At 42.2% G+C, this 24616-nt stretch overlaps 2 protein-coding genes across 2 annotated transcripts; both read left to right on the top strand.

Annotated features, from left to right (window-relative positions):
• The first annotated feature begins 10505 nt into the window (after positions 1-10505).
• LOC146180821 (uncharacterized) lies at positions 10506-20305 on the top strand. The gene is made up of 3 exons (XM_084577830.1): positions 10506-10859; positions 13280-13489; positions 19825-20305. The coding sequence occupies exons 1-3, from the start codon at positions 10751-10753 to the stop codon at positions 19989-19991; spliced, it is 486 nt and encodes a 161-aa protein (XP_084433956.1). The 5' UTR covers positions 10506-10750; the 3' UTR covers positions 19992-20305.
• LOC146180822 (uncharacterized) lies at positions 13850-17673 on the top strand. Its single transcript, XM_084577708.1, has 3 exons — positions 13850-13861; positions 17014-17235; positions 17473-17673. The coding sequence occupies exons 1-3, from the start codon at positions 13850-13852 to the stop codon at positions 17671-17673; spliced, it is 435 nt and encodes a 144-aa protein (XP_084433834.1).
• Positions 20306-24616: the final 4311 nt, after the last annotated feature.

Raw genomic sequence — 24616 nt, 5'->3', positions numbered from 1 at the left:
TGCTTGCCAAATGCGCTCCATCCCAATCTTATTCCTCTTGTTATTTCCTTTTCATGGTCCGGATCTGCGGTTACTACCTGTCCTAAGTAGACATATTCGCCTACTATTTCCAGTATTTCGCTACCTAATGTGAACTGCTGTTCCTTCCCGAGGCTTTTGAATATTTCCTTAGTCTTCTGCATATTGATTTTCAAGCCTACCTTTCTACTTTTCCTGTCTAGGTCAGCAATCATTATTTGCAGTTCATTCCCCGAGTTGCTTAGCAACGCAATGTCATCAGCAAATCACAGATTACAGAGGTATTCTCCATCTACCTTTATCCCTAACTGCTCCCATTCCAAGTCTATGAATACTTCCTCTCAAAAAGCTGTAAATAGTACTGGGGAGATTGTGTCTCCTTGCCTAACACCTTTCTTTATGGAAATTTTGTTACTTTGTTTATGCAGAACTATGGTTGCTGTGAAGCCACTATATATATCTTCCAGCACTTTCACGTACGGCTCTTCAATCCCCTGATTTCGCAATGCCTGCATCACCGCCGAGGTTTCAACTGAGACAAATGCTTTTTCGTAATCAATGAATGCTATGTATAAGGGCTGGTTATATTCCGAGCATTTTTCTATCACCTGATTGATGGTATGGATATGATCGATAGTAGAGTACTGTTTCCGAAACCCTGCTTGATCCTTTGCTTGATTGCAGTCTAAGGTTGTCCTGATTCTATTAGCGATTACCTTAGTAAATACCTTATACGTAACAGACAGTAAGCTGATTGGTCTGTAATTTTTAGGTCCTTAGAGTCCCGTTTCTTGTGAATGAGGATAATGTTTGCATTCTTCCATGGTTCCGGTACCGTCGATAACACCAGGCATTGCGTATACAGGGTGGACAGTTGTTCTAGCACGATATGCCCCCCGTCCTTCAGCAAATCTGTAGTTATCTGATCCTCTCCAGCTGATTTTCGCCTTGTCATAGTTTCTAGTGCTTTCTTGACCTCGTCCTTCGTCACTGGTGGAACGTCTGACTGTTTTTCCCTACCGCCAATCTCATTACGGTCTTGACTGCTTTGGCTACTGTAAGGATCTGTATAGAACTCCTCGGCTACTTTGACTATCTTGTCCATATTAGTGATGACGTTGCCCGCCTTGTCCCTTATCGCATATATCTGGTTTATGCCTATGCCCAATTTCTTCTTTACCGCTTTAAGGCTTCCCCCGTTCTTTACAGCATGCTCAATTTTCTCCATGTTATACTTCCTTATATAGGCCACCTTGCGCTTATTGATTATAGCTTTGATATCTCGGCCAATTCGATCTGGTCTGTTGGATTGGAAGCTTTCATACTCTGGCGTTTCTTAATCAAATCTTTCGTCTCCTTAGACAGCTTACTGGTGTCCTCTCTAACTATCCTATCCTACCGCCTACTTCTACCACGCACTCAGTAATGATATCTCTGAAATTATTGTTCCTTGCCTCTAGGGGCAATGTCGCCATCCTCAGTTAGAGCTGAATACCTATTCTGTAGCGAGATCCTGAACTCTTCTGCCCTCCCCCTCACCGCTAATTCGTTGATGGATTTCTATCTTACTAATCTTCTTTCTTACTTTCTTAATACTACTACTACTACTACTACTACTACTACTACTACTACTACTACTACTACTACTACTACTACTACTACTACTACTACTACTACTAATAATAATAATAATAATAATCAATCATTATTTAATGTGCGCAGGAACAACCATGTGGTCTTTGTGCTGCAGCACAAATAAAAAAAATGAAAAAGCACAAACATGTTTACACACACAGAGAGAACACAAAAAAAGAAATAAATAATACATGAAATGAAACTGAGACGAAAAGTATCACGGAAAGTAAGCAAACAATGAGTAGCATCACTTATATACACAGTGAGGGAATTTTTTAGCACACCAGGAAATAAAGAAAAAAAAAAGAACGGTAGATAGAAGAAAAAAAAAACAACAACAGATAACTGACATTGATTATAGTAATATAGAAATATACACAAAATAAACAACCATCTTAAAACACAGGCTAGAAATACAGAATAATACAATAAAGAAGTAAAATTAAACAAGGGACAGTAAGATTCGAATATAAAGTTTAAAGTTGAAATATAAGTAAGAAACGGATAAAAAGTAGTTCACGATACAGACAGCATTGAACAGGAGAAAAAGCAAAAAGTGAAGTAAATACAATTTAAGGCTAGAAAGTGGGAGTTATATGTGATAAAGTACTATTTAGAATACAACGCTACGAACATCCAATGTAAATGAACAGAGCGAGTTTTGGAAGATGTCAAGGTGAGGACAAAAAGAGTTAAATAACCACTGCATCCTGTCCAGAGGAGAGTGGGAATGAAGAGGAGAAACCTGAAATGGTCTGAATTCCCTCATGCTCTTTCGCGGAACGCGCAGTAGGATGTACTCTAAGAGCTGAGGGCACATAATGTGGCCATGAAGGAGTTTGTACAGAAATATGATATCAAGTCTGATACGATGGCAGTGAAGGGAAGGAAGATTCAGTTGGGCGCTCCTGGTGGAGCGAGAGGGGAGAAGTTGCGCAAGGAAAGCGATAATGAAATATCCGTAAAAATTTTTTTTGTACTCTGTCAACCTTGTCCAAGTTCGATTTGCAAGTGCCATTCCAAACAACCGACGCGTACTCCAAGACCGGCACGCATATGGACAGGTAATGTTTTAGGAACGGAAGTGGAGTATGGAACTCTCTTGAAAGTCTGCAAACGAATCCGAGTGCGCGCATAGCCCGCTGAGCAATGCGTTTAGTGTGAGAGGAGAAGCTGAGGGTGCGGTCAAAAAGTACATCAAGGTCATTAATTTCATCAACCCTATCCAACAGCACAGAATTTACAGAATAATGGTAGAGAAAGCTATGTGTTTTACGAGTAAAGGACACAACCCTAGTTTTGGAAGAATTGAGGGTAAGTCGATTTATCGCACACCAATCAGAAAAAGCAGATATGTCCGATTGCAACAACACGCAATCTTGAAAAGAATGTATTACCTTGAATATTTTTATATCATCAGCATAAAGAAGAAACGAGGAGTTCTTTATCGCCGAGGAAACATCATTAATAAAAACGGAGAAGAGAAGCGGGCCTAGTACTGAACCTTGAGGAACTCCACTCGTTGCAGGGTAAACGAAAGAAGTCTGTCCATTGACACTGACAAAGCAGAAGCGATCAAGGAGGTAGTTGCGTAGGAGGGCTACGAGAGAGACTTCAACGCCAGAGAGTAGAAGTTTTTCAAGAAGTAGTGAGTGAGTAACAACGTCGAAAGCTTTGCTCATATCACAGTACACAGTGTGATATAATAATAATAATAATAATAATAATAATAATAATAATAATAATAATAATAATAATAATAATAATAATAATAATAATAATAATAATAATAATAATAATAATAATAATAATAATAATAATAATAATAATAATAATAATAATAATAATAATAATAATAATCAATCAATCTTTATTTATTGTGCGCAGGAACAACCATGTGGTCTTTGTGCTGCAGCACAAAAAAAAAATGAAAAAGCACAAACATGTTTACACACACAGAGAGAACACAAAAAAAAAGAAATAAATAATACATGAAATGAAACTGAGACGAAAAGTATCACGGAAATTAAGCAAACAACGAGTATCATCACTTATATACACAGTGAGATAATTTTTTAGCACACCAGGAAATAAAGAAAAAAAAAAGAACGGTAGGTAGAAGAGAGAAAAAAAAAAAACAGATAACTGACATTGATTATAGTAATATAGAAATATACATAAAATAAACAACCATTCCAGGCGCAACAAGTGCATGGTACTTAAAACACAGGCTAGAAATACAGAATAATACAATAAAGAAGTAAAATTGAACAAGGGACACTAAGATTCGAATATAAAGTTTAAAGTTGAAATATAAGCAAGAAACGGATAAAAAGTAGTTCAAGATACAGACAGCATTGAACAGGAGAAAAAGCAAAAAGTGAAGTAAATACAATTTAAGGCTAGAAAGTGGGAGTTATATGTGATAAAGTACTATTTAGAATACAACGCTACGAACATCCAATGTAAATGAACAGAGCGAGTTTTGGAAGATGTCAAGGTGAGGACAAAAAGAGTTAAATAACCACTGCATCCTGTCCAGAGGGGAGTGGGAATGAAGAGGAGAAACCTGAAATGGTCTGAATTCCCTCATGCTCTTTCGCGGAACGCGCAGTAGGATGTACTCTAAGAGCTGAGGGCACATAATGTGGCCATGAAGGAGTTTGTACAGAAATATGATATCAAGTCTGATACGACGGCAGTGAAGGGAAGGAAGATTCAGTTGGGCGCTCCTGGTGGAGCGAGAGGGGGAAGTTGCGAAAGGAAAGCGATAATGAAATATCCGTAAAAATTTTTTTTGTACTCTGTCAACCTTGTCCAAGTTCGATTTGCAAGTGCCATTCCAAACAACCGACGCATACTCCAAGACCGGGAGGCATATGGACAGGTACAGTTTTAGGAACGGAAGTGGAGTATGGAACTCTCTCGAAAGTCTGCAAACGAATCCGAGTGTGCGCATAGCCCGCTGAGCAATGCGTTTAGTGTGAGAGGAGAAGCTGAGGGTGCGGTCAAAAAGTACACCAAGGTCATTAATTTCATCAACCCTATCCAACAGCACAGAATTGACAGAATAATGGTAGAGAAAGCTATGTGTTTTACGAGTAAAGGACACAACCCTAGTTTTGGAAGAATTGAGGGTAAGTCGATTCATCGCACACCAATCAGAAAAAGCAGATATGTCCGATTGCAACAACACGCAATCTTGAAAAGAATGTATTACCTTGAATATTTTTATATCATCAGCATAAAGAAGAAACGAGGAGTTCTTTATCGCCGAGGAAACATCATTAATAAAAACGGAGAAGAGAAGCGGGCCTAGTACTGAACCTTGAGGAACTCCACTCGTTGCAGGGTAAACGAAAGAAGTCTGTCCATTGACACTGACAAAGCAGAAGCGATCAAGGAGATAGTTGCGTAGGAGGGCTACGAGAGAGACTTCAACGCCAGAGAGTAGAAGTTTTTCAAGAAGTAGTGAGTGAGTAACAACGTCGAAAGCTTTGCTCATATCACAGTACACAGTGTCAACCTGACCCCTCTGAAGGACTGCTGCAGAGGCATACGTCATAAACGTGACTAGGTTGGTGGAAGTAGAGCGACCCGACATGAAGCCATGTTGATTCGGTACTATGATATGTTTGAGATGGAAGGAAAGTACGCTGTGCAAAGCTAATTCGAAAAGCTTAGAGGTTGCACATAGAAGAGAAATCGGACGATAATTGGAAACATCAGTTTTGTTTCCAGACTTGAAGACAGGAAACACGCGTGCCATTTTCCACACGCGAGGAAAGGCAGCATTTTTTAAACAGTTATTAAATATGGCAGTCAGTACTGGTACGAAGATATAACTGAAGGCTTTTATTATGGCAGCTGGAATGCCATCAGGTCCAGGAGACAAAGATGGTCTCAGACGCTTAAGACTCTCAGTTATCAACTCCTCGTCAAAGAGAATGGAATTAGATAGTGCACCAGATGGGAGGCAAACGGAATCACAATGTGGATGTTTGTAAACGGAGGAAAAATGTTGTGCAAAACTGTCGGCAACATCCCGAATTTCCGAACCCTGAGAGTCAACTAAGCTGATACTTAAATCTGATTTAATGGAACGCTTGCGAACGTAACGCCAGAACTGACTAGGACGATTTGAGGCATACCTCTCTAAAGACTCAAGATAGGAGTCGTAGTCCCGCTTGTATAAGCGTTTGCAAAGAGAACGCACACGGCGAAACTCATCTGCCCATTGTGAAACCCAGGGCGTTTCGCTTTACGATGGGCCCGTTCCTTGAGCTTTAACGCCGTTATTAGTTCCCTTGAAAACCAGGAAGGGAACTTCCTACGCGTAGGAGTATGCAAAGGTATGTACCGACGCATACCATCAAGAACTATTTCTGTAAAGCGACTGACTTGTCCATCTGAATCATTAATGTCATTTAAAAGGGACCAGTCGACGGAAGAGAAGAAATTGAAAAGACCGACATAATCACCACGTGCATACGCGAAACGGGGCGAATTCCCCACCCGATCTGAGTTAGTAGAAGGTGAGGCAGAGACAGCAGTAGTAACTAGAAGCGGAGGGTGAAATTTGTCACAGCGAGTCAGCGGTATGTCCGAACTCGAGACTCGAACACTTTCAAAATTCGATAGACAGATGTCAAGAATATTACCGCAACAGTTTTCAATGAAATTGTGTTGCTGCAAAGAGTTAAAGGCTATGAAATCAAGTAGAGCGTTACACTTACTTAATATGTAATGATTGTTGTGAGAAGAAATAAGTGAGTTCCAGTTGATACCAGGAGTATTAAAATCACCTAAAATAAGAAGTTTGTGTTTGCTATGACGGGTTATAACATGTTCGATTGAGAGCAGAACATCATCATAGGCTGAAGGAGGTAGATTCGGAGGAATGTAGAAAGCTGCAAGTAAAAGTTTTTCATGTCGATTTAAAGTGAGCTCGAGCCACACACATTCTTCAACAGTTTCCAGATCGGAACGTCGAACACACTTCACAAAACTGTCAATAGCAATGAGCACTCCACCTCCTCTTGATTTGGGACCTGTTTCAGGGCGGTCGCTACGAAAAACAGAGTAATTATTTGGAAAGAAATCATTGGAAGGAATATCACTTGACAGCCAGGTTTCGGTAACCACAACAGCGGTATAACAAGAGGACAAGACGCTAGAAAAAAATTCTGATCCCTTAGTCCGAAGACCTCGGGCGTTTTGATAATAGATATCCAAATTAGGGGCCACTGCAATTTTGCGTCAGTTCAGAGGGATGAAGCATATCGTCGTAAAGCTTCCCACGAAAGTCCTTGTATATGCAACCCATCGGCCACATCGAAGGCTCAACAAGCTTACTGTAGGATTCTTCATCAACTTCAATATGGAAGGACGAGTAGGAGTCGTACCTTGTTTTCAGCTGCCGGCAGGAAATGGGAGTAATATTCACTGATTTTAGATGGTTGGTAAGGTCTACCGATGTAGTATCGGGACTGAGTTTAGAGACGAAAATAGTCTTCGGACGCTTCTTTTGGTAAATGGCAACGTTCAGGACAGATGAGCTCGATGCGCCAGTAATGGCTCGACTTCGGTGCTTCTTCATCTCACTGGGTAAGTCAACCGCACGGCGAGGAGCAGAGGCAGAAGATGAACAGGGAATATCTCCAGGAGTCATCCCTCGATGAAGAGCGGCGGAGTAGTCCACAGATGGCTGCTCCTCACGGGTAGGATTGCCCACGGAGACAACGAGAGGACGCTCGACGAGAGGACGCTCACACTGCGAAGCAGCGCACCGCACAAGCTCCTGGCGTAGGCCGCGAACATCGGCACGTAAAGAGGCGATAACCTCGGCTTGTTGTACGAAAGCCCGCGAGTTCTCTACACGAAGGCGCTCGTTCTCTTCCCGTAGCTGGGCAACCTCATCGCTCAGAAAAGAGATTCCCTCAAGCGCGTCGAGGAGGAGAGCCCGTAGCGAGGCAAACTCACCGCCATGTTCGCCGGTCGCGGCTGAAGGGGGAAAACCGGTCGGGTGGCTGGGCAGGAGCGGGGCACCAGGGACTCTAGCACCACCGTCGCTAAGACTAACACCGTCAGACGACGACGACGCACACAAATTACACAAGAATGGCCGAGAGCCGGACTTCAGAAGTTGCAGCTCGTCATCCGCCCAGGTGACGCACTTCGTGTGAACACGTTTCGCACACGAATAATAATAATAATAATAATAATAATAATAATAATAATAATAATAATAATAATAATAATAATAATAATAATAATTCATATTATTATTAATATTATTATTGTTATTATTATTGCTTCACAGGAAGGGAAAGGCGCAGTATCTGTCACACTTGTTTCTGTGGACACCTGAACCGCGCCGTAAGGGAGGATAGGAAGGTGGGAGTGAAAGTGGATAGAGAAAAAGAGCCGTAGTGGAGGCATGCGGAATAATTTCGGCCACCTGGGGATCTTTCACATGCTCTGACATCCAGAATATAAAGCGTTTGTCAATACTGTGTATAGCGTACACACTAAACAATTTCTGACCCTTAAGGGTGGAAGAAAGGGTGCGCCGCGAATTTGCACCCCATAGCGCACCCTTGAAACACCTTTTTTGGCATTATCTCACCTTTAAGGGTGAGAAAAAGGGTGCGCTACAAATTGCACCTTATTTCGGCCGATGCACCCTATATTTAGGGTGCAGAATGGGGCATTTACCAAAAGGGTGCAAACGACGGTGCTGAAAGGGGACGGCAACAAATGACTGCTGCAAGTACAGTATATATTCGAATGGTGTACACGTCACAAAGCGTCGTTGTTAATATGTATCACAAAAAAATAAAGTGGAATTGAGCGACGGTAACCACAGAAAATATTGAACGTTTGTATACGATATATAATCTGTCAGGAAAGTTGATTAGTTCAATTTCTTTTTCTTTTTCAAATGTATTGGAGTTAGCATGCACATATCACTCACATGACCTTTGCATCAGCAAAATACAATCAGTACTGGTTTAGAGAGTGCATGAAAAATTGTAATGATTATAAAATTGATGGCAGTGTGGGAAATTTGTTTGGGAGAATAGAAATATTAGGTCATATTGGAGGGATGTTGGGTTCATGCAAGAAAATTTGGGACTTTTGGTTTGTTAGAGTTGGATGAGAATGAACAATGAATGAACCAAATCTTGGAGGGTGAGGCGACATAATGGGTGAAGGTACTCTTAAAACTAAGTCAGCTGACTGAAAATTCCGTATAATTACGTGTTTGCGCGTTTTCTGTTGAAGCTGTCAAGCGAATGTGAGCACCGAGCCCCCACTTCCAAATATGGTTTTATATTGCAGAGATTCAACTGATTATGGACATTCTACGAAGTTCTCGGTAACACACGTTCGCCGCCGAGAATGCCTACATCTCATCAACACATTGACTGCGTACACGTGGAGAGTTTGCAGCCTTTGCACCTTAGTACGGCACCTCTTCGAATTACGCACTTCATAGATGATTTAAAAAGGCTGCATTTGATTTCCTTACACCACCTCGAATAAAGCACTTTTAAAGGACAATATACACTAAATGTTGTTCGCATTTTTCTTTTTGTTAAGGTGCGCAAGACATTCCTATATATGGATTACCAATCTGCTTTTGCCTACGACCACTCAGTATTTTTTTTTTGCATTTCTTGCTAGTTTTGGTTTCAGCAGCTGAGAGATGGCTGTGATATCACTATCAAATCTACGCGACGCTCGGCCTGAAAAAACAGCAGACTCTTCACCTTTTGTAATTCTTGTCCTCCAAGAAAGACGGCTTTAGTTTTCTGCTGAATTAAAACAACACTGGAGCCATTTTATCGCTGTTTTATTCACGCCTCACGTGACCTAGACTTGACTGTGACGTCATAGCCATAGCTCGACGCCTTAGTCCTTAGTCGCGGAGGTTCCAGCCCCCGTTCCTCAGGCCTGCGTGCCAGGAGCGGGAACTAGGGGGCCTCCTAAATCGATGGAAATTAAAGTTTTAATCAATCAAACAATCGACTGTTGAAAGCGAAACCAAAACTGTTGATAAAAGAAATTCGATTATAAATTATACAGCGAGCGTAAGCGAATATAATAAGACGATTCATATACAGTAATGTCTTACGCATTATTACAAATGATAAAACACGAATTCAAAAATGATGTGTCTATACTTTTTTAAAAAGCGTAAGAAACGACGCGCAGCACTAATTAGAAAGGAGAAAAAGAGAAAGTTATCTGCGTCGTCTGATCTTTGTCGGCACATCTACCAGGCAGCTTTGTTCAGCACCGTATTATCTGCACGCATAGCGAGACACTTCTGTGCACAATAGACAACGGACTTTCTACTCAGGTTCCAATTCTGCTGCTTCATTTGCTGTGCTGCCGATTATATATTTTAGACAGTTGCCTCGTTTTCGAAACTACTGATTTTCTACAACAAAATTTCATGTGCACTTTGTTCGGCCTCGCTGATCCACCGCCGGAAAATGAGAATCGTATTAATGATGTCATCTGAACTGGCACGTGCGCTTTTTAAACTCAATGCAAAGCAAGAAACAGGTCGTTATTTCACATTGCCCCCAACTAGGAATTTCCTGGGTATTGCTTCGATTTCTGCGGCCGTCAATTTGCCTTTATGCCAAAATAAGGCACTTAAAATAACACTAAAAAACAGAAAACACTCAAGCTTCATTTTTGTAACGAAACTGAAACAGAAACGAACTATACTCTATGCTTTTACCCTTTCACCGCCAGGCGGCCGCCGGTAGCTACCCAGGCCGTTGCCCAGGCTACCTTCCTCTCGCCAACATGGCTGCTTGCACGCTGCGGATCTACGGACTTGACCACGTTTCGACGATCGTTAATCTGCAGCATCGATTGCGAATCGTCGTGAAATGTGCTGCGTTTCGCGTGCATAATTGTTGCAGAAGTGTGTACGCCTGTGAAGTGCCGTTGATAGATGATGTTTCGGGCAAACGGGCATTAATCGTTCCGGCTAGTTTTCAGTGTTCGTGCTCTTTGCTTTGCTCAAGCGTATTGGTTGGTTCATCGTGTCAAGTTTGAGAAGTTCGAAGGAAGAATGCGTGAAAATGTTTTTCTGCGTGACCAACTGAACCCACTTGTTGATTCGGCACCGGTGGTGCGAAGGCGAACAGCTTTCTGGACGGCTTACGCAATTGTCTGTAAAGGTAAGCATACTCAATCACTTTCCGAGGCGGGCAGTGCGGGAACAGTAACAATGGCCTACCGTATTGCTGTCGTTTGTTTGGGAACGTGACAGAACGGGCTGGAACGGAACGCGCTTGATTTCAGCTGGCTGCAAAAATAACGCTAATGAAGTTGGATGTCGCGGTGATTATTTTCGCAGATTTGCTGCTAGAAAATAGGACTCCTTCCTTAAAAAAAAAAAAAAAATGCACATGCTGGGCTTTCTTGCCTTACGCGCAGGAGGTTCACGAATGGAAGTTTGGTGATGAGCGCTGATTTGTCAAAGTCTCGGCCTCGTTCTACTCGTTTCTATTAGTGCTAGTTCTCGTTATGGGGCAAAGTAAAGGAAACGCACTATGTTGGTACATAAAATGTTTAGCTGACTTTCGAGATAATGCTAGCGCTTTGCGGACGTAGGAACTCAAACCACTTTCCCATCCGTCATCGCGGCTTTTCCGCTCCGCTGATCATCCCTAGGTAGCAGGTTAAATAGAGGTGAAATAGAGAAGCGCATGGTATGGTGCCTTGTGAGTGCGTGTAGCGGATTTACTGAGGTCTAAAAATATTCTTTAGCCATCCTGTATGGTCATATCCCCTTTGCCTCTGCGGGACGTTAAACCGCATAATTTACAAAGCACCATTTTGAGTGGCTACTATGCCCAACCGATGTTATTTTTCCCCAACAGGATTTACATTTTTAATTGCAATATGAGCTGATTTTATCGTGAGGGTCTTGTATCCGCTTGCCTGGAAAGTAGTCTTGCTTTTGGGTTGTGATGCTTTTCTTATGGTTTTTACACTTGCTTCCTACAGTCCTTTATATTTTGTTTGGTTTGGTTTGGTTTGTGGGGTTTAACGTCCCAAAGCGACTCAGGCTATGAGAGACGCCGTAGTGGAGGACTCCGGAAATTTCGACCACCTGGGGTTCTTTAACGTGCACTGACATCGCACAGCACACGGACGCCTTGCTTTTCGCCTCCACCGAAAAGCTGCCGCCGAGGCCGGGATTCGATCCCGCGTACTTGGGAACAGTAGTCGAGCGTCGTAACCACTGTGCCACCCCGGCGGGGTCTTTATATTTTGTGTTGTCAGTAGTGGGCATTACAATGAATGGGTATTTGCAGGTGATGCTTCTGCATTCAATCAGAAGCTGACAGCTTGGATTCTAGGTCAAAAAGCGTGCAGTAAGTTGCTGCGACAGTGTTGCTATGTTTTTTGTTCTGACCAAATGTTCACTTTCTTCGCTCTTTTTCCTAAATCTACTTTTTGGAGCAGTTCTATTTGCCTGTTACAATAGCCATTATGTAGGCCAGATAGTTTCTTTGTTTGCAGTTTCTGCGTTTGGTTTTGAATCATAATTTTCTTTTTATTTTGTTTTCATACTGTGTTTTCATATTGGGCACAGGCCGATCGATCGCAGTCATGGCTTCAAATTGGCCTCTTCCTGGAGCTGTTCTTGCACGACACAAGCTATGGATTTCGTAGTCAGTAAACCATTGCTTTATGGGTTTTGCTAACAAAATGAGATTAAAATTGACAAACCGCTCTAGAAGCAGAAAAAAAAGATTGCATATTCTCTACATTTTTTATTTTTGTTCAGTCCCTGAATTTTGAAAACTTAACCTCCTCGGTTTTATGGCCCGCATTCTTTTTTCTTTCTTTCGTGTGATAGTATGCCTTGCAATAAAGAACGATATTTTACAAAAATAGGTATACATCGGATTCCCAAAGGAATATACTAAGCCCCATTAATAAGTGGCCCTTGCTTAATTTCCTTTGGATCACATTCATACCGTTCGATATTCACATCTCCATTTTTTTTTGTGCCAAAAGTAAGCTTTCACATTTGAATTTTATGCTGTCATTATTGTTTTTTGAACCTAATGGATGACATCTCATCAATTGGTTTCCTTCCACCGTTTCTGCCAAGATATTTAAAGACAACTTTCTTAAACACCATTTATTCAATCGGCTTTTTTTTTTTTCATTCCTTCTGTGGGCCAGTATACAAAGATCTGCATGTTTTAGAACTCTGGAAATGCCTGTGTTGTACTGGCACTCATGTAGCTGCAAAATGCCTGCTAAAAGTTAGCAGAATTTCTGACCAATACTATTTCTGATTTTTTTCCTGGGAATCAAAAAGCTATCTCTTGTAATATTTTAGTAAAGGGAACAATATTGTGCAGAATGGTGAATCAAAATTTGCATAATGTGCTCCATTTTCTTTCCGCACTCTTGTGGAGTATATTTCTGTCGGTGAGTATATAACTGAATATGTAACTTACTTTTACATTTTTCAAAATACTTTTTTGCCAAATCTCATTGCACTTTAGGGCATGCCAATGCCATTATTATTGCTGATCAGTCTTTTTTAATACAGGCTTGTCTACTTTACTTGCAGCTACTTTGGAACCCTTTTCTATGTCGCCACTCATCACTGACAAGGACAAGGTGGCTCAAGCTGCAGTGCATTCTGTGGATCCAACTTCAGACCATTTCTTGCCTGTCGACTGCCCTGCTGCACGCCCTCTGAGCTCTGATATATTTATTCAAGCCATCACCCACCTGCAACTAGAGAGAATGGAGTCATGCAGTCACATTTTCAACTCAGGTTAGTTACGGGACTGGTAAACAATTCTTAGTTTTTATATATCACCTCCTTTGACAATTGTTGCTGATTAGCATAATTCATACACCTACATGACCTATCAGGAGACGTGGAACTAAACCCTAGACCACACATAGTAGCCTGCTTGCATTCCGTACAATTTATCTGTAAAGCTTTATTGTAGTTGGAACTTACAGAATACAAAATCCTCGCTTAACTCACTCTTATTTCCTGCTCTATGAAACATTGAAGGTACATTTGGCTGTTGGCCATTTTGTGCTGGCGCACTATAAAAGGCTAGGCAAATTGAATACCTGTTTCATTCTGCACACTGATGTGAAGCACAGGAAATCTGCACATATGATGAGGACAAGGGTGTGTTCAGATAAGAACGGTAATCAAGGTCCCATGGCCATTTTTTGTATTCAATGAAATCTTTATATGTGGTGGGCAAATGTCTCGATACAAAAAAATGAACCTTAATTTTGCATGATATGGTGTAGTTTTCTCTGGAAAAAAAAATTGTAAATCACTACATGTGGAAAATGCCATTTTTGCCCTTTCAGAAAGTTGCAACTTCGGAGACCTGCTGCTGGTGTACAGAAATTTTGTCATCCATCCCTTTTTACCCACTGAATCTATGCAACCTTTACCTCTATGAGAATGATTAAAAACCTGCTTTTGTGTTGCAATTGAATTAGTAAAAGATCGCAAACATTACTCCAGTACAAAAAAGTCAATTTTGAAACTTATATATGGGCATGATGTATTGTCGTTAGCATTAAAATCTTTTTCTGTTTATTATTCAGATTCTTTGTTTATTGCTTTGATTTCACGCAAAATTGGGAGCTCGTCAAATAAAATATGATATAGAAAAAAAGTTAAACCAAGTTAAATCGTTCTGGTATTCTGCCATGAAATTTTAAGCAATAGCGAATTTAATCCATTTCAAGCAAGCAACACTGCCAACAAGCAGAAAGTGACTTTATAAGCGTTGAGAAGGCTTTGCATATTGCATATGTTAGAATGAAACTAAATTCAGTAAATAATGAATTGAACTTTTGACTCCTACTTCTTAAGAGGAAGCCATAAGCATTTCTAGAGAGACAACATGCGTTCAGTTTTATATTTGTTTTTATACTTTTAGCTTACATAGCGGAACACATTTTAGTACCAGATGTTTATAAAGTACTAAGGATTGTTTTTGTGTGAGTTCAATGAAAAAGAAGATGCTGTAGTTTTTAAAATCAAGTCACAGTTGTCTAATTTTTTTTTTGTAGTTTCAAATTTTTGCCAATTTCAAGATAATATGTAGGAAGAACAAGCAAGTCTAGAACTTCCAATTTTTTGAGAAATAGAGAACTAGGCCAGGATAATGTGCAGAAAGAATTTTAGTGGCAGCACTTTATTTAGTTGTGCCAGAATGTATGCTTGAATATTAACAAGTTTCAAAACCAGTGCTCAATTTTGAACTTTTTATAATTTTAAATGATATAATGCAACCCTTCTTCAAGCTGTAATATTCATTAGGTACTGAGGATTCTTGAGAGGGATTTTCACAAAAATCGATGATATTTGAAAAAATTTGAAATCAAATTTTTGCATTTTTGCGGTTTTCAAATCTTGGGGCAGATTTGATCCATTGGCGAGAACACGCAGGGCCTTCTAGAGCTCCCTGTTTTGCCTGAAAATAAGGAAATTATCGAAAACGAAAAAAGGCTTCATAAAAATATGATCATCATGCCCCTATTTAAGGTTGAAAATATATTTTTTGTAGCGTGGTGCCTCTGGAGCAAAGTTCCGGATTTTTTACTACATCAACTGCAACAACAAAACATGTTTTTAATAACTCCAATAAAAGAAAACTTTGCATAGATTTAGTGGATAAAAACAATAGCTGACAAGCTTTTAGTACGCTAGCAGCAGGTCTCCAAACTTTCAACATTCTTAAATAGAAAAACTGCATTTTTCATCTGCAGCGATATACGACTTTTTCCCAAAGAAACTACACCACACCTTGGAAAACTAAAGCCCATATTTGTGCAGAGACAATTGCCCACCACATATAACAATTTCACTGAAAACAAAAAAATGGTCATAGGACCTCAATTACAGTTCTTATCTGAATACGCCGATAAGATATTGTAGATTGCTTTTTTCAATGACAGCTATTTCATATTTCAGTAAATCATGAAGCTGCTTAACCAGCTTCAATGTTGTGGTGCCATTATGCATTAGGCTTATTTCTGTAACCGGAACCACAACTTTTAGTTAACTTTATAAGGTTACCTTGCCCGTTTTTCGGAAATTTACTACTACCACTTTTTTACCCATGCCTGGAAAACAGTACAGAAATAAGATCAATAAAGCATCTTAATTCTGCTCACAACAGTACATAGAAGAGAAATCTCTCACTTAAAGGTATTTTATAACCATTTTTTTCTGCTGTTTGGGACATAATTCTACTGCCACCTATTAGCATCATTGCAGCTCTCACATGGAGTTCTCCTGTTATCACTGATGAAAAGAATTCATTATATTGGACCACTCTCTCAATAAATGCGGCCCTTCCAAGTTCAGTCGGCAGCTTATATTTCACTTGGAGCATTAGCACATGCTAATTTTGCCTTTCATTTCCTTTTAATTGTATTTTTGAAGTGTATTAAAGGTGTATATGGCTTTTCTTTCTTGGTGCCTGCAGTATCTAAACTGTTACGACTACTGCCACTCTTCAAAGTTACCTCTCTTCAACTAGAGGACCTTAAAAGACAATAAAATAATGATTATCCTTTGTATTTTGCATTATCTGTACACATTGTTTCCAAGAATACTAAGCAAGGGTTCGGGAAGAGCCTCAGTCGAGAAGCCAGCATTTCAATAAAGGTACTTGTCCTCATCTTGGCAGTGTGGTCATCAGTTGTGGAGCTTGCATATGCTTTTCTTTTACAAGAAGAAAGCAGAGGAGGGAAGGAGAATAGAGCTAAGGCTTTAGAGAATGTTATCTTTTAAATAGCTTTCTCTGAGCTGGGCAGCAGCAGCAGCAGCAGCAGCAGCAGCAGCAGCAGCAGCAGCAGCAGCAGCAGCAGCAGCAGCAGCAGCAGCAGCAGCAGCAGCAGCAGCAGCAGCAGCAGCAGCAGCAGCAGCAGCAGCAGCAGCAGCAGCAGCAGCAGCAGCAGCAGCAGCAGCAGCAGCAGCAGCAGCAGCAGCAGCAGCAGCAGCAGCAGCAGCAGCAGCAGCAGCAGCAGCAGCAGCAGCAGCAGCAGCAGCAGCAGCAGCAGCAGCAGCAGCAGCAGCAGCAGCAGCAGCAGCAGCAGCAGCAGCAGCAGCAGCAGCAGCAGCAGCAGCAGCAGCAGCAGCAGCAGCAGCAGCAGCAGCAGCAGCAGCAGCAGCAGCAGCAGCAGCAGCAGCAGCAGCAGCAGCAGCAGCAGCAGCAGCAGCAGCAGCAGCAGCAGCAGCAGCAGCAGCAGCAGCAGCAGCAGCAGCAGCAGCAGCAGCAGCAGCAGCAGCAGCAGCAGCAGCAGCAGCAGCAGCAGCAGCAGCAGCAGCAGCAGCAGCAGCAGCAGCAGCAGCAGCAGCAGCAGCAGCAGCAGCAGCAGCAGCAGCAGCAGCAGCAGCAGCAGCAGCAGCAGCAGCAGCAGCAGCAGCAGCAGCAGCAGCAGCAGCAGCAGCAGCAGCAGCAGCAGCAGCAGCAGCAGCAGCAGCAGCAGCAGCAGCAGCAGCAGCAGCAGCAGCAGCAGCAGCAGCAGCAGCAGCAGCAGCAGCAGCAGCAGCAGCAGCAGCAGCAGCAGCAGCAGCAGCAGCAGCAGCAGCAGCAGCAGCAGCAGCAGCAGCAGCAGCAGCAGCAGCAGCAGCAGCAGCAGCAGCAGCAGCAGCAGCAGCAGCAGCAGCAGCAGCAGCAGCAGCAGCAGCAGCAGCAGCAGCAGCAGCAGCAGCAGCAGCAGCAGCAGCAGCAGCAGCAGCAGCAGCAGCAGCAGCAGCAGCAGCAGCAGCAGCAGCAGCAGCAGCAGCAGCAGCAGCAGCAGCAGCAGCAGCAGCAGCAGCAGCAGCAGCAGCAGCAGCAGCAGCAGCAGCAGCAGCAGCAGCAGCAGCAGCAGCAGCAGCAGCAGCAGCAGCAGCAGCAGCAGCAGCATCATCATTATTCCGGAGGTGGCGAATTATATATCGGCGTTAGGTGTCCAGGAGTGTAGTGATAAAAAAGAATTATATGTCGCACGTGAATAGTGAAAGATTTTCAAACATTATTAAGAAGAAAAAATATAAAACAACAGAACTTTGGGTAAACACGTTGAGTCATGCATTGGAAAAAGTATTCATTACCTACTGTCTAGATAAAAAAAGCTGGAGAGACAGGGCAATGAATGAGCATAACATGAAATAGTCGTCGGGCAGGCACAAGCAAAACCTTTCTGAATGCAGTCTATAGCCTTTAAAAGAAATTGGCCATAATTTTGATGAAATTGGGGTATTTATCTCGAGTAAGCTTTAATTCTACAAAAACCAACTATAGAGAGCCATTTCTAATCCATGAATTTAGAGCAGTGGAAAATAAATATCGCAAAAGGAATGTTTGAATCCTTTAAATACAATTCTCCCACAGCATAAGTAGTTGGCAAGGCAGTCGCATGCACCATGAATGGTGCAATTTATTTACAGCAAGTGTATCTCCACTAGCATAAGCTCAATGTGTTTATTAAACATTTCCTCTTTATCACTGGTGACTTTGGTTACCCCTTGAATCTTTCTTCTGATAATGCCTTTTTTGGCAGGTAAGGCTTATTCAAATTTATTTTTTCAGTTGTCCTTTCTCCTCAGCATTTCATTTATGTTTTGCATGGCATTCTTAGCCTATGCTAGTACTTAACCATTTCCAAATAGCTCTTAACAACTATTTAACTGCAGCTGTATTGCCTGTTCCTTTCAAGAAACATTTGCCAGCGTTGAACATGCTTTAGATGCTGACTTTTCTACCCCATACTGTAGTTTTCTCTGCTACTTCCACCTTTTTATTTTGTTTTTCTGGTGATAGACCACCTAGACCAAAGTCATACAAGTTAATACCCAGGCAAACATAATTTCACTTCTCGCTCCGCCCCTATTTCTCTCCCCTCCCTCCCTTTCTCAGTTTTCTTCTTTGGAAGTAAAAGGTTCTTCCCTGCCAGTGATGCTCATGGTGTCCAGATAGGCAGGTGCCTTTTCAAGCTTTTGGCTTGGCTTGCAAACTGAAGCTTTTCTGCTACCCTTCAATTCTCTTTCATGCTATGTAGTCACCTTGCTCTTGTTCTATCCTGGATCATATTATAACAAGTAGTATGGTAATGGCCACAGTTCTATGGGCCTCTACCGCCCAAAAGGGAGTCTATAATCTGAAAGACAAACACTAGTCCTGTCAATCTACATGCAAAGTAAAACCGTAAATAAAAGGTGATCTAAAGGCCTAAAAACATATTATGGAGAGCTTCTGAATGTCATTTTGATTCCATAGCTTACTGTCTTCAGGATTTGTTATAAGCTTTACCATGTAGCATTTAAAATTGTATTGTGCAGAAGAAAATAATTCTTTTAGAGCTATGACGGTAAAGAGCAACAGAAGCATCAAAGAGCTCTAGAACTGTGAGCAAGAGCAGGTGGCATATTGTATCTGCAGGTAGAGCAGTTTCTCAATCATACAACATGAAAAAAAACAAAACATGCTGCTTTCAACTAAAGGCTAAGTTTTAAAATGTGCAGTCTTCACGCACATACCGATTGTCAGCATTCCACCTGCACTCGTGCCACCTTTTTTCTGTTTCATAACGAACTTTTAATGACATCTCTAAATAATTTGCAGATTACAGTTGGCAAAGAAATTGTGTCATGTTTATTTTGATCAGTGTTTAATTAAATTACAAACATACTGACGTGAGTAAATTTGGAATAATTACAAAAAAAACGAAAGCTGCCAATTTAGACATTGTAGATTTGCTGGCCTTTGCCCAGAAATTTACATTTGGCTTAAGCAACTTCTGTGTGCATAAATATCAAACAAGCCATTTGTATCGTTAACATTCTCTGTGTTATAGTGAGATAATCTGTAGCATTTGAGTAGCTGTAAAAGAAGTGGGTTTGAAGGAATACTTTAACAAATCTTGAAGATGGGCTAGATGATGCTTTGCAACTTGACGAAAGGTGAAAGCGCACAGGAAGACACAAACCCAAGTGAAGACGACACAGGACGCACGGGACAGTGCGTGTCCTGTGTCATCTTTACTCAAGTGTGTCTTCCTGTGCACTTTCAACTTTTGTTGCAAGAATACCTCTTCAGCCATCGGCACTGATGCAATATTTTATTGCCACTGCAGGACTCGTGTACCAGCTACTCCTGTCAGCATATACTCTGGGGAAAATATTGAAGATGTCGACCTGCTGCGCATCCAGGTGGACCGTGAAAAGCTGTTCTCTGCGACAAGTGGGTGGAGTGACTGGCAGCGGTTTTGTCCGGCAACATGGTCTTCAACATTCAGTATGACTGCAAGCTATTCAACACATGTTCTAGGTGCCTCTTCTTTCATTATGCATTGTACCTAGAGTGGTGGCTACCAAGTTCTTGAACAGTCACCTAAAGTATCTCAATTTTCATGTGCTAGGAGTTGTATGTTCTGCTGTCTTGTCTCAAATATACATGCCTTTTTTGTATATCTACATTTCTATTTGTCTAGAAGAGGGTGCCATACACTAAATAAGTGATGCAAATATTTTGCTCTGACATGTCATTATGTTGTGATACTACACTGTAATAAATTGTAGACATTCCTCCAGCCTAAGTGAGTTTGAGTTGTCCAACCCTATAAACCAGCCAAATAACTAGCTGATAGTGTGAATAAACTTTGCTACCAAAACTGTAGGTGTCACTTGTATATGTTTGTAAAGCTGCCTCTGAGTAACTTTGCAGCACACACTTTTTCCCATTATTGTTTCAAGAATCTCCATGCCCTATTTTTGGTATGTTTTTGCTCAGCATGCTTGTCTGAACAGTTGCCAAGCATCTGCATGACATGCACAGATAGACCTAAAAATTGAGCAGTATACATGTCATTGTGCCTCAACAAAATTACATATACCTAAACATGGAAAGTATTTTTGTTAGGTGCTTATAGGATGTTCTTCATAGACTCGCCCTGAAGCAGAAGCCTGGGATTGATTTGTGGCAGGAAATGTATGCACAAACATAGAATTCTATGGCCCCATATTCTTAGTTGCATTGTTTTTGCCCTCAACGTATTGATACAAACACAGGAAATCCTTGTCACTGCTGACTGGCAACCAAACAGACATCTTTGAAATGCTTTAACCATTGCAAGAGAAAGTGAAAATGACACTTCGGACAAGTCAAGGGTGCATGAAAACTCATATTCAAAAGTTTTCATGCACCCTTGACCTGTCCGAAGGGTCATTTTCACTTTCTCTTGCAATGGGTAAAGCATTTCAAAGATGTCTGTTTGGTTGCCAGTCAGCAGTGACAAGGATTTCCTGTGTTTGTACCAATCTGTTAAGAGCGAAAACGATGCAAACTAAGAATATGGGCCCACAGAGTTCTATATTTATGCTTACAATTCCTGCCGCATATAAATCCCAGGCTACTACTTCAGGGCGAATCTATGCGGTGCACCCTTTTGCCACCTATTTCATAAGGGTGCAAAGGAAAAAGTGCACCCTTAGAGAAGGGTGCAACAATCGCACCCTCTAAAATTTTAAGCTGGGCACCCTTCTTTAAGGGTGCGGTATCTGCACCCTATTTTTTGCACCCTATTGGTTGCACCCTTTAGGTAAGAAAGGGTGAGCGTCTGGGGGACAAGCCAATTTTCACCCTTAAGGGTGAGAAATTGTTTAGTGTGTACGTAGGGCAACAGTAGGTGGAAAACGCAGCTGGACTGTAACGTATACACTGGCATAGTTCAGAATGTTCTCCCACTTAGTTGTCATGTTCACCGTTCTTCTCAGTATGACTTCGAAGCCTGTACCTTGCGTCCAGTACCGCTGCCTCCGTAAAAAAGAACTATGCGCGTCTCACTTCATTATCCCCGGATAAAGGCTAAACCAGACACATGAAACTGTATCCGCTACCCCTCCCCATATACACATAGTTGGGCTTTCAAATTTACAGTGCTATGTGAGCTTCAGGTTTTATATTTTTTTCAACCTGAAACTTCTGCTAAATAGGAAAACGAACACAAACACGTGACATGGCGCGTTTAAGGTTTTAGGTCAGCCAAAACTTTCAGGTATGTTTTAGAAGGCGAGTGCTTAAGTTTGCACGTTCCAATTTTCTCTCCGTTGAAAAAGTGTACGTGGACCCGGAAAGAATTTAATTCTGGATAGCGCATGCGAAAAATTGCTCCGCGCCAATAAAAACCTTGTTGCCTGAACGAAGCAGGGAAGGTGAGAGAAATGACAAATAACGGAGCTGGAGGCATACATAACTGTGAAAAAAAAAAAATGTTAAGTTTGTACGGGACAATTAAAAAAAAAAGAAATTGGACGATAGCCGTTATTTCTCAGGAAGCAGAGTGGGTGCCTACAGCAAGCCCCGCACCCACACACTGAAAGAAGCTACGGCACGAGCTTTATTTACGTTCTTTACTGCTTTCTTTGTTGTTGTAGAGTGGCACAGGCTCAAAAGGCGTTGTGGTTCGGGCACGTGAAAGGGATTTCGCTTCCCCAGCGGCAAAAGCTTTTGGGGAAACCCAAAATGTAGGCATGCGTTGGATGGGTAGAAAGGAATGAAAGTACGTTGTTGCCAGAACCAGGTAAGGATATCCTCTGTGTGTTACCAGGAAGAATGTAATTTTCGTAAAGAAGGGCAAAAAATAAACCTGAGCTGTGAGTGATGTCGTTCTCGGCGGTAACGCTCCCCAGTGGCAAAAAGCGGCAGAGTGGGACGCAGAAAAAGGGCGAGAAAAATACAAACAGGTGCCGTTGAAAAGGTGTTAAGTCTGAGAACAGGCGCGTGTTTATGAAAGGCGCGGTACTTCGATCGGCTGGCCCGCATGCGGCGGAACTGCTCTTTTCTTATTTCTTCGCGCGTATAGTGTCGCTTCTTGCGTTTATTTGTATATCTTTACTCCCCTGCAGGCTATTTCAATGCCCAAAAAGAGGGAACCGTTCGCTGTACGATGCGAATTCCACTCGCAGCACTCTCTACGGAGGGGAGGTGTTGGCACAGCTCTGCGGTTTACAGAGCCTGAGAGCACCGCTAAGCCTGAACGACCGAGGCCGCATAGTATGAGCAGACAGCACGATGCAGCAACATCTTCAGTATGGCAGGACAAGGGGAGCTGCAAGAAGAGGAATATTGAATGCGCTTCACCCATCAGACCTCCTAACACATTGCTAACCTACACTGAAATACTTCAGCACTTACGATTATCTCGCCGGATCTACCCTCCACCGGCAAAGACACTAGACAAAGGGGAGGAGGTGCACCTCCGCAAGCTACAGATCAACACTTTTAACAACCCACGAAGACTACACGCAATAGATCCAGAGTCATTTGACTCACAATGCAAATTCTGCGCGAAGAAGGCGGACCTGTACCATATGGTGTGGGCATGTCAGCAAAATCAGACTGTCACTACTAATAACCAGCCAACGCAGGAGGGGTGGGAGGCAGTTCTGACTAGCTCGGGCGCAAGGGGTCAAAAATATCTCATCGAAACAGCGACGACAGCAGCCTACGCCAATGGGGTTCCGGACTGAGGACTCCAACCACCGCTACAACTTCCGGAACATTTTTAATAAAATATTTTTACCACCACCACCACAGGCACCCGTGTTTTGGTAAGCTTGCACATAGCGAAATTAATGTATTGAAAGCAAGCGTAGCTTTCACCTCGACTACATCAAACGCACTTACGCATTATCTCTCATAGTGGTCGAGAAAATGAGCACGCATTTTGGTTATCTCCTTCTCCAAGGCATTTAACGTCACACCTCCAGATGTTATGCAGCTTCTCGCTGTCAAGGAGGACATTTAGTTCTTTAGACACACCGGACAAGACTTGCACTTCCGCCTCTCATTTGCTATTTGTTCCCTTGGACAGTGCATCTGCTCTGTGATTCCGTCTGCACACGATATCGTCTTTGTCAGTATTTAAAAAACAGAACATTTCAGTCATTAAATGAAGTAAATGTGATATGGCAAATGCATTGCACTGGCAATGAAACGCTAAATCTAAGCAGCGACACGGGCGGTTCATGAGATGACTACCGGCAATTACTGAGGTGGTGACGCACAAAACGTTGAGTGCTTGAAACGTGCCCTCACATATATGAGGTCGGCAATGTTTCATCACAGACAGAACTTCCTGTTCTTTGACTCATTCTTCAACTTCAATGAATGCTAGCCACAAAAAACAGTCAATTCATATGAATTTTTTAGCTCTCTATCAGCTTGCTTTCTCTTTCGGACATTGTGATTCCGCTCTTATCTTTCTGAAATGTAGCCGTATTCTTGAACGGGAAATGGCTATACAGTTAGGAATTAACACCTGAAAATATTAAACATGCTTAAGAATTAACAACTGACAACGTTAAGCATGCTATATATAGGCACTACTGTGCTGTTTTAAGAGTATGCACTGTCAGAAGTCCTTGTGGCAGGACTTTTTGACGGGTTAGTTAGTACATGATCTTGATTTTTATAGCGCTGAAGAAACACCACAGGCAAAAAGACACAAAAGGACAGAAGCGCAACTTCGAACTTTCCCCCGCAGGGGGCATCTGCTAAAGCAGATGTTTGGTGTACCGTGCGACACCACGGACCCCAGCACCCACGCTTAGCCGTGCGTGGCATCGCCGTGTCCGGGGAAAAGGGGATCCTGGTGGTTGAGCCGATGCCGAGTGTTCGGACCTTTAAGGCCCCTCGGCGGAGGCAACACACCACTTTGGCCCCAGCTTCACGTAGACGGCACCTCCGGGCTGACCCACCCGGGGGAAATCGGCAGTCGCCTTTTCCTGTTCTCCCCTCCATCTTTCACTTTCCTATTTTCTTTCTTAGAACTGTCCTGTCCTCTCTTACCTTCTTCATTTCTTCCTACTTCCAGGCGGCGAGGGTTAACCTTGTGTGGCTAGCTACCTTGAGTTACGCCATATTGG

Source organism: Amblyomma maculatum, chromosome 8 (assembly GCF_055883805.1).
Source record: "Amblyomma maculatum isolate TAMU_Amacu chromosome 8, ASM5588380v1, whole genome shotgun sequence".
In the NCBI taxonomy this organism is placed as follows: Eukaryota; Metazoa; Arthropoda; class Arachnida; order Ixodida; family Ixodidae; genus Amblyomma; species Amblyomma maculatum.
This window is presented reverse-complemented; position numbering and strand designations above follow the sequence as displayed.

Bases quoted from the DNA above. Each gene is read 5' to 3' on its own strand.
- LOC146180821 (XM_084577830.1), top strand. From the start codon at position 10,751: ATGCGTGAAAATGTTTTTCTGCGTGACCAACTGAACCCACTTGTTGAT. The intron at 10,860-13,279 runs GTAAGCATACTC...CTTTACTTGCAG, and splicing joins TTACGCAATTGTCTGTAAAG to CTACTTTGGAACCCTTTTCT. The intron at 13,490-19,824 runs GTTAGTTACGGG...TTGCCACTGCAG, and splicing joins CAGTCACATTTTCAACTCAG to GACTCGTGTACCAGCTACTC.
- LOC146180822 (XM_084577708.1), top strand. The intron at 17,236-17,472 runs CAGCAGCAGCAG...CAGCAGCAGCAG, and splicing joins AGCAGCAGCAGCAGCAGCAG to CAGCAGCAGCAGCAGCAGCA.